This window comes from Ylistrum balloti, unplaced genomic scaffold (assembly GCF_031769215.1).
Source record: "Ylistrum balloti isolate Yb309-2 unplaced genomic scaffold, AGI_CSIRO_Ybal_v1 Utg371048, whole genome shotgun sequence".
Lineage (NCBI taxonomy): Eukaryota > Metazoa > Mollusca > Bivalvia > Pectinida > Pectinidae > Ylistrum > Ylistrum balloti.
In genome coordinates this window covers 148283-158594 of record NW_026782580.1, presented here as the reverse complement: position 1 = coordinate 158594, position 10312 = coordinate 148283, and the positions used below count along the sequence as shown (strand labels likewise).

The window sequence follows — 10312 nt, the reverse complement described above, 5'->3', positions numbered from 1 at the left end:
AGTATCACACTCAGTGTCGGTGCCCGCTTATTCACACCATTCATAGTCAGTTATGCAAACCGACAAGTATGAACCCTATAGTAATTCGGACAACACGGATTGACTGACCATCACTGCCTCCATTTCATCTGTTTCCATAGTAATTGCCACCGCTTGCGCCCTTGTCGTGATGGTAAACCGGAGAAAACGATCAATCCATACTTGTAAATGATACTTATAAAAGATGATTAATGAAAGAAAAGTAGACTTCATACCAGCAGCGTTTGTGATAAATTTCTGCGTTTTAAGGCCCTTGAACAGATAACGTGAATTGTAGTGAAAGATCCGAGATTTTATGGGCGTAACAGAATTTGTTATTATAAGATAAGTGACGAAATCAAATTGTATTGCTTCAACTTAAGATGATAAATGCAGTTGCTGAAATATGCGAACACACATTTTCTATTGGGAACAATTTATTATAGAAAAAGCGTTTACAAAATAGTCATTCAATCAAAAATCATTATATATAAAGACATCCTTGGCTATACAAACAAAACGTCAATATTTATAGTACAGTACAGAACAGAACACAATCAGCAATCACGTAAGACAACGAATTCTTCATCACAGATGTTTTTGAAAATAAGGGGGCAAATCAATGCGAGAGACAGCTTCCGGAATCCGCTCGACTCTTTGTGTAACCTGTTATGCTCGGATTTCTTGAATCAATAATTAACTGACTTTGTTAAATATAAGGAATAGGACTGTGCACAACGAGATGGAGAATCATTCTAAAATGATACGTCTGTGTGTTTTTAAAGAATCGACTTTCAATTGAAGGGATGTCTCACAGATGTAATAATTTATATCTAATAGATGAAATTCCATTTCATGGTTTTTATGGTAAAATAAAACTATCTTTGTCATTTATGTGTTTTACTGGATGTCATGAGGAGATAAGTTCAATACATTTGACAGATAAGAAAAAGATCATGGAATATAGGGTATGAAGTTTTTAAACTATTGCCTAAATTGTGTTATACTATTAATAAGAATTTCAAAATATTTAGTATAATAACCATAACCATCTTGCTTGCCATTGTCCCAATCTATATTATACACACCTCATTCCATTACATCGGTCCAGCATGTATTTCATCAGATAGGTCATTCAGTCAATCACGTGATAATTGCATTTATAACACTATATATATATATATATATATATATATGTATATATAAATATATACATACATATGTATATATCATCTTCTAAAGTTATGAGACAGAAAAATTAATACATAGCGCTTTAATGTTGTAATATTGACAAATTATCAATAAAAATTACCACAAGAAAAAGGCGGATGATGGCTGTAAAATTCCAGAATTTAACTGTCACTTTCTCTTTTTTGTAATTTTTTTTAAGAAGATTTCATCACTTAAATGTCAGTACAAGCACGGTTAGAAAAGCCTGATGAACTAGTAAACATTTTAAAGAAATGTCTAGCTAAGAACAAATGCACACGAAAATGACTAAAGTGATACATTGTCAATATGGAATTCCCAAAATTTTGGAATTGAAAAAAAAAAAAGAAAACATGTATATGACATGAAATCAAATAAATAAACAACTTATAATGACACCGGTTTCACTTAATCATAATTACGTTATTAAAACCATAACTATTAAGAATTTGTTTACTGCATACTACACGGGTTCGGGCTAACAGGTAGTAAACAAATCCGTGTGGTGAAAAGTACCATACCGAAGTTCACCAGGATCCTGTCTTTGATCTAACAATCATGTACTTTACAACGTAAATATGTCACATTCACAAAGCCTTTCTAGATGTTCAACCTCTATAGCTAAGAACCACTATTTCATATCATAATGTGCTTCTTATCTCTCTTTTCTTCATTTGTAGTTTACGACCTCCCGTTTGATGGTTCTTAACAGTGGTGCCTCGAAAGCTCGGATATACAATGAATAAACATCGTTTACAAGACAGGTATTTGTCCTTGTCAATGCGTATTATGGTATCTGTACATATTTATATTGTAGTTACAAAATCCAAGGTACATAGTTATTGATTAATCTCCATTATTTCTGTGGCCTGCTCTATCCGGCAGACCTTCGTCATTACAGTGGAATGTTAGGGCACTTCCAGAAAAAATCTCCCTTTTTTTGTTTGTTTTCATAATGGACATTTACAATGTTATAAGTGGTTTCTTGATTGCACACAATCATATAAATATGTTATAAAACTTACCATTAGTATTTTCAATTTGTCACATGACTAAACGATTAAGTCATGTGACACAAATATATTTATCACATTAATGTTAGTCTATTACCATGGTAATTGTCATTTGGGCTATTCTTTATCATAAAAACATCCATTTTAAATGGAAAACCATGCTTAACATTATCGAAATTATCAAACAGTTCGTTTTTCCTGACACAATGTTTGCATCATTAGTTCCAGAGTTGTCATCCCGATTGTAAACTGGCATTTTTTGTCCACATGCGGGTGGGCGAGATCCTAGAAGGATTGTTTCTAGGAAAAAAGCAGCCTCGTTTCCGCAATGCAGATCCACAGTGCCGGTTAAACATGTAGCCGCCTCATCCAAATATCTAAACATCAGTAAAAGTAAATTGTATTTTAGATAAACATTGGATGAGAGGATGTGTAGGTGTTTCGCTTACATTCCAGACGAGACAATAAACTGATGTAACTTGCAAGAATTATCGCCCTTTGTACATAAGTATATTAACAAATCTTTAATTTATATTCGTTTTTGAACTTAATGTGCATATCAAAATTGCTCCAAATTAACAGACTCAGATGATCTACAGCAACCAGCTGATTTACCCACGGTGACAATCATTTATCCACAGCGACACCGTGTAATTTATCCTAAGCGACCCTGTCATTTACCCGTAGACATTTTAAAGGAAAGCAGAATTAATAAAACAGAAGTGGAGATAAATTAAATTTGAATAGTGTGTAAAAACAGCGTTAAATAATCAAGATATGTAAATATACTTACGTGCATGTGGCCATAATGAGGACATCGATGGGAGCATTCGCCGAGATCTTTAACTGGTAATTCTCCTTTGCCTCCGAACTACACTCAATAGCGACTGCATGCTGGTCCATTATGCACTTTGTATGTTTCTCATAAACTGTCAACAACATAGTCTCGGTAAAGTACATTTAATTCTAAAAATAACTTCTTGTAGCTCACACATTTCTTAAAATTTCAGACCATCTAAATAATTTGTTATGTTAATGAAATTATCGTAGAAATATTGTTTGTTTTGTTTCCAAAAGCAATGTAAGGACATAGTTGATATTTTTCTGAGGTTGAACTTTCTTTCTGGTGATGACTGTTTGAGAATAATTCAGGAGCTCACAATTTAATCTGTCTCTATTTTTGCCTCTCTACTAATGTCGAAATATCTATAATAAGAATTAGTAGTTTTCACCAACTACTCTTTAGCATTTCAGGAATAACTGGTCTTTTTCAACACAGTTCCCCTTTTCTTTGAAATGTAACATAATAATACTATGACAACAAAATGAATTATATAAAATCTTTTTTCTTTTGATTTTACGAGTTCAAAAATGCACAGCGAAGAATGAAAGAATCGAGAAATATGTGTTTGATTCTTAAAACGGACAGTATTCTGAAACCAACTTGTTCAAAATTTTAATACATATTTTTTCATGATTAAAAACAGGAGGTTTCTGTACTTTTTTCCAATGCTAATCTCCCAAAAAATGTTGTTTCAAGACCACAACTAACCCGAAATATGTTTATTATAGGTTCTTAAAATCAAGGAAAGTGATTTATCAAATCAGGATTCACATACTTCAAATTAGCGAAATGTGGTGATAACTGACGCAAGATTTGTTAAAGTCTACCTTAAACTTCTACAGTTACTTAGAAGCACCTAGCAACGGAAAAAACATTGAATCACGACGTCAGCTACTCCATCATGAAATGGATTTCAAAAACAAAATTTTTACAAAAAATATATCAAGCATTCTATTTTAGCTTATAAGTATCAATTGATAACAAGGTATTCGAAAACACAAGTCTACATATTACGATATTATTACTAAATGAGTTATGGCCTACTACTGGTCAGAACTTAGTCATATGTCTGTAAACCATTTGTTTTATTAACAGACAACACCATGGCCTGTTGCGTACTACACTAGCACTTATGTAGGAAAGACCAATAGGATATGTCCCTAACTTGAGGGTAGGACACAGAAATCACTTACTGTTGAGGTTATCACAGAAGAAGCGAACAGTGTTGACAATCTCGTCCTTGTCAAACAATCGCTGTAAGAGTTGTTCCTCTTCAGTTATTCCTCGACATCTATCAAGGATATTCTGCATACACTCCGCGGCCACCACCAGCTTGGAGCTCCTATCGGAATTAAATGTGAGAAAATGTAATATCATACCGTGGGTTATGATCGGTATGGAAATTATTTCTGAAAGCTGACTAATGACTTCAGAACTGATAGAGATATAGTTCATAGCAATGACTAACGAATGACGGGAAATCATTATGAATGACGGGGTATATATTAGTGACCAAAATGCAAAGCAGGTTAATGAACAATAGGAAATAATTAGTTAACAATAGGGAATACTAGTTAACAATAGGGAATACTAGTTAACAATATGGAATACTAGTTAACAATAGGGAATACTAGTTAACAATATGGAATACTAGTTAACAATAGGGAATACAAGTTACAATAGTGAATACTAGTTAACAATATGGAATACTAGTTAACAATAAGGAATACTAGTTAACAATAGGGAATACTAGTAAACAATAGGGAATACTAGTTAACAATATGGAATACTAGTTAACAATAGGGAATACTAGTTAACAATAGGGAATACTAGTTGACAATAGGGAATACTAGTTGACAAAAGGAAATACTAGTTAACAACAGGGAAAATAGTTGAAAAATATCGACAATTTTCTCGTGACCTATGATGTGCTAGACACAATATTTGCGTCTGTTGACTATTGCCCGATGACCTATTAATGGAATGACCGGACATGATAGAATAATTCTGACTGATGACATGTGAACTAATGAAAAATAAGGGGACTATAACTGACAGGTGGTTTATAAACTAGTGAATGACTTGCTGGGGTAATAAAACATAAAGCCAGGGGAAGAGATTTTCAAATTTGACATTTTCAAAAATACACCTTACCCTACATATACAATTAAAATGTCTTCCAGACCTTTACAATTGTTGGCGTTTCAAGCTTTAAATGACACCAACAACGACAACCACAGTATCGGAGATAAAGACGAAATAGTTCATTACAAGGGATGATTTAATTTGCAAAGCCAATGCAAAAGTATATTACTCTGTCTTAAAACGACTATAATGTTTAAAAAAACGCTACGAGAAAAAGATATAAAACGTTCTATTTTCCAATAGTATGTTACAAAACTAAGACTTTCTGTTAATTACTAAAATTAAAAGTCACTTCAACCATTTTTTATTGATATATAAAAAATAAAGAATGTAAACATTGCGGTCCTGATCTAATTCATACATTACCGCTCGAAAGCTGATCCTGCGCATGTGTATAAGCATAGAAAGAAACAATATGGCAGACGCAAATTCGAAAAGGCGACGCGGACCTAAAAGTTACCTTACAGAAAGTACCAGAAAGTAACAGGAAGGAGTCAGACCAGAAAAGAGGACAGGCAAGAATTTATATTAGACAGGATATCGATAGATGGGGAAAGATGAAGGAGGATCTTGGACTGAATACAGATTCGGAATTCGCTTGAATTTACAAGGGTTTGTTGTTGACTGCAAGGTGGGGCCAAGTTGGGGGTATTCGTTCTAAGTTTTAAAAAATATGACGGTACTGGTGTTACTGTAAGAATAACAACTGTGATGTTAAACATAGCCTTCATAATAAACAGTGCAATATATATTAATGTTTACAGACAAAGTATCAATTCCTGTGCATTTCTGCACAATGAGTTTTTTTTTCTTTTCTGATTGTATATACCCCTTTGGGGCCCCACTAGTTTGACATGGATAATCTCGCACGACATAGCCAAAACAAAACGAATTACCAAGATTTATTGTTAAAAAGTATATTTTGTAACACTATAGAACCATTTACTGCAAACAAGAAGTAGCAGAAAGGCGCAAAAGCAAGTTCCATACATAAGACGTGCGTTTGTTTACCTCGTAATCTATTTTTTCTTTGCGGCGGAGGTAAATGACTTCGTCACGTGACAAGCCATGTGACCTACTCTGCTTTCTTCGTAACAAACCGAGAGTAAACATGTTTATAAACAATAGTCAAGTTAAACAATGTTACGACGCCGAAAATATGTACAAAACAACAAATTTGACGTTATAGGCGCATGTATCACTTTTTTATGGATATACATCATTATTCATAAGCCGAATTCTCCATTTCCCGATGTTGAAATCTGAAGTAATAGCCGCTTTAACATCAACAAATAACTGACAATATTAACTGGAGTCGGAGTAAATCAACAACGTCGCCTCGCTACTACTGACTCGTAACGTCCGGAAATTGGTTTTGATACTTCCGTTCATGATTTAGTTTAATCAAAGACAACGTAGTAATATAGAACGATAACCCGACACAAACTTCCATTTTGTAGAATTTGATGGATGTCGCAATGGACCTTGATGAGTTGAAACAGCAGGCGTATGGATCCGTTTAATGGAGTTTACCTATGCTGTTTGAGGTGAAGTTTAATGGTTTCGCTGTTCACTTCTTAACTTAATGTCAATGAACAACTGTTACGAGACTGATGTGAAGACATGTTTTTAGTTGATCAAAAGGACTTCACTGACGTTCCTCCTTTTAGCGATTTCAGTGTGTAATATGGCTGATTTATCACATGTTTCTCTCATCATGACACTGTGATATCTTTGATTCCAAGCTCTAAACACTGCCACATGCTTTCGGGGTTTCTCCGTTAACACAGGAATCTTGTGTGGCTTCCGTTCATTAATACATGAATACATTCACTTTTATTGAAGAGCTCAGTTATTATCGGTATACAGGACATCGACATTTACAGACGGAATGTTGTGTTTTTGATTCCAAAATGCCAACGATCGACATCGTGTATGCTTCCCGCCATCAAAGCGCGTGACATTCCAACAGAGGCGTAGCATCTAGAGTAGCAGTCAATGTAGCAATATTCGGGTCAAAGGTCATTGACGATTACGACCTTGAGAAATAGATAGTCACATCTTTCTACCAATGGCAGATTGCCATTATAGTTCTAATTTACACAAGTCACGTATAGCGTTTGATGTCGTTTATCTTAAACACGTGTATTCGGGCATCTTAACCAACGTGTTTATAATCCTATGTGATTTCTGAGTCTTATTGCCATTAGAAAGCAGGTAGTGCTTTCTATTAGCTAAAACGTGAAAGAACATGTTCTAAAACGACACTGAAATATCGACATGATATGGGAACCCTATTTAAATGGCATAATCAATTAAATGAATGCAAGATATACACTGGGATCAATGAAAAGGCACGACAATAACAAGACCAGGTGTCTCTGATAGTTCGGTATTACCGTTGGGTTATCTATTTCAGTTTCGTGATTCACTTATCACTAACATGCATATTATCTTTACATTGTAAAACTTCGCATAAACAAGTCCACTCTACCCTCAACCGATTCTCCACTTTTATACTAGTCAATCCTCTGTTGGTTTAGAACATCGATTATGATAAGGAAACTCGTATTTAAATTACTTATCACAGTATTAAAAAAACAATAACTGAATTTCATGCGAAAACAATCGATATCTTTATCGTATGTAACACATATGCTGAGACGAAACGAAAGTTAGTTACAACACTTTCTTTTGTAAGTAAGAATGAAAATACAGAAAATACAGCTTGTGTAGACAATCAGACATGATCAGTGATTATTGTCACTTTGTGTCTAGCCCTTGCCTGTCCATTGTTCACGCTTCCGCCGAGGTGTGAAAACTGCCATGGGACACAGGTAAAATTTTTGACTTCGATGCATGTGTTGTGATTTCTTATGGTTTCTTAACCATGGGACCGGGAAAAAAGTTCGAATTAGCGAGAACTTCGATTCATAAAAGTTCGAGTCATAAATGTGAAATTAGTAGTATTATGTAGGGGAAAAAAATCGGGACTTGGCAAAAAGTTCGACACATCGAGAAATTCGACTCATCGAAGTTCGACTCATCGAAGTTTTACTGTATGATGAAATAAAGTATTGACACTACGAGGAAAAAGAAACGCAACTTCAACTTTACGGTTTAATAAAATAATATTTATGAGCAATACACATAAATGTGAAATGCAATAGTTAACTTCGAATATTGGACCATCCGTACTGAAATGTTCAGAGATTTTTAACAAATAAGTACTTCATTAGCCGGTCATGAATTGTGGCATCCTAATTTACACGAAATAATGACAGTTGTCGGACCGATCCTTAACATCGTGTATGCCCTCTCCGAACTGCTATAGCGTCTCTAGTGCTACCTATGTGTTATTCTATTCCTCGATAAGTGCGTTGGCCAATTGGCGGTGCTTATTTGGGATGTTTGCTTGATAAGTGTGCCAATTAGGGACAAATCGGGGCTATATGGGGACCAAGCAATAGGAACTATGTTCTTGGTCGCAAGAAAGTCCATTCAAAATCTTTCAACGTGCTGGATCTCATCTCGATAGTGGACAGCCGTAAATTCCGGTTCACGATAAAAAAAGTTGTCTTCAAATTATGAGAAACCTCCCAAAACAATAACCGATCCACCCCAAAATCTACCGTAACCGATCCACCCCCTAATCTGCCGTAACCGAGCCACCGCCAAATCTGTCGTAACCGATCAACCCTAAAATCTGTCGTAAACCAATCCAACCCCAAACCTGTCGTAACCGATCCACAGCCAAATCTGTCGTATCTGTCGTAACCGATCCACCCCCAAATCTGCCATAACCGAGCGACCCCCAAATCCGTCGTAACCGATCCACCCCCAAATCTGCCATAACCGATCGACCCCCAAATCCGTCGTAACCGATCCACCCCCAAATCTGCCATAACCGATCGACCCCCAAATCCGTCGTAACCGATCCATCCCCAAATCTGTCCAAATTTGTCGTAACCTATCCACTGCAAAATCTGTCGTAACCGATCCATCCCCAAATCTGTCGTAACCGATCCACCCCCAAATCTGTCCAAATCTGTCGTAACCGATCCATCCCCAAATCTGTCGTAACCGATCCACCCCCAAATCTGTCCAAATCTGTCGTAACCGATCCACCGCCAAATCTGCCGTAACCGATCCACACTCAAATCTGTCGTAACCGATCCACCCCGAAATCTGTCGTAACCGATCCACCCCCAAATCTGTCGTAACCGATCCATTGCCAAATCTGTCGTAACCGATCCACCACCAAATCTGTCAAAATCTGTCGTAACCGACCCATCCCCAAATCTGTCGTAACCGATCTACCCCCAAATCTGTCGTAACCGATCCATTGCCAAATCTGTCGTAACCGGTCCACCCCCAAATCTGACTTAACCATTCCACAGCCATATCTGTCCAAATCTGTCGTAACCTGTCCCCAGCCAAATCTGTCCAAATCTGTCGTTACCGATCCACAGCCAAATCTTTCGTAACCGATCCACCACCAAATCTGTCGTGCTCCAAAACACAAGCGTCTGCAAGACCTTGACGCCAGTGCACACGTTCACGACCATCTAATCGAAATAACGTGAAGCGTGCTTCATCCGTGAAGAGCATGGACCTCAAACATCTGGGCTTATGTGTTGTCAACCATTACATACGACAAGCTCGACGTTGTGGTGTCAGTAGCAAACCCACAAACCGGCTATTACAGTCTATTTCCAAGTTTTTTGGTGGATTCGACGGTTACAATAACAAATAATATTTCTTGTCGTTAATCTCCTATCATGCAAGTAGGCAAGCCTAAATACCGATCTTGACGTCGCGACGTTACATGTGGACGTCCAGATCTCTCATCAACTTTTCCCGTAGCATTGAGATGTAAAAAAAAAAAAAAACCTATAGCCAATTTGTGAACTCCGAAGTGAGTAGCGCCCTACTGTTGAGTGCTGCCTCCATGAGCCTTGCGAGAGCCCGTCCTTTATCAAGTTGGAATAGCCGTGGCATATTTGTATTGCCAATCACGCGTCTTGGTGATAGTCAGAAATCGAAAATAGTTTGAATGGAAAAGAACGCATGTATTTGTAAA

General features: G+C 36.5%; 1 protein-coding gene across 1 annotated transcript in view; it reads right to left on the bottom strand.

Annotated features, from left to right (window-relative positions):
- Window positions 1-437: 437 nt before the first annotated feature.
- The window catches only part of LOC132560307 (uncharacterized), a 44792-nt gene continuing 34917 nt past the window's right edge, over window positions 438-10312 (bottom strand). The window contains exons 3-5 of the mRNA XM_060224975.1: window positions 4278-4426; window positions 3034-3169; window positions 438-2617 (exon numbers count right to left, since the gene is read on the bottom strand). Of these exons, the coding sequence (XP_060080958.1) occupies window positions 2368-2617; window positions 3034-3169; window positions 4278-4426 (535 nt within the window). The 3' untranslated portion in view covers window positions 438-2367. The remainder of the gene's footprint in view (window positions 2618-3033; window positions 3170-4277; window positions 4427-10312) is intronic.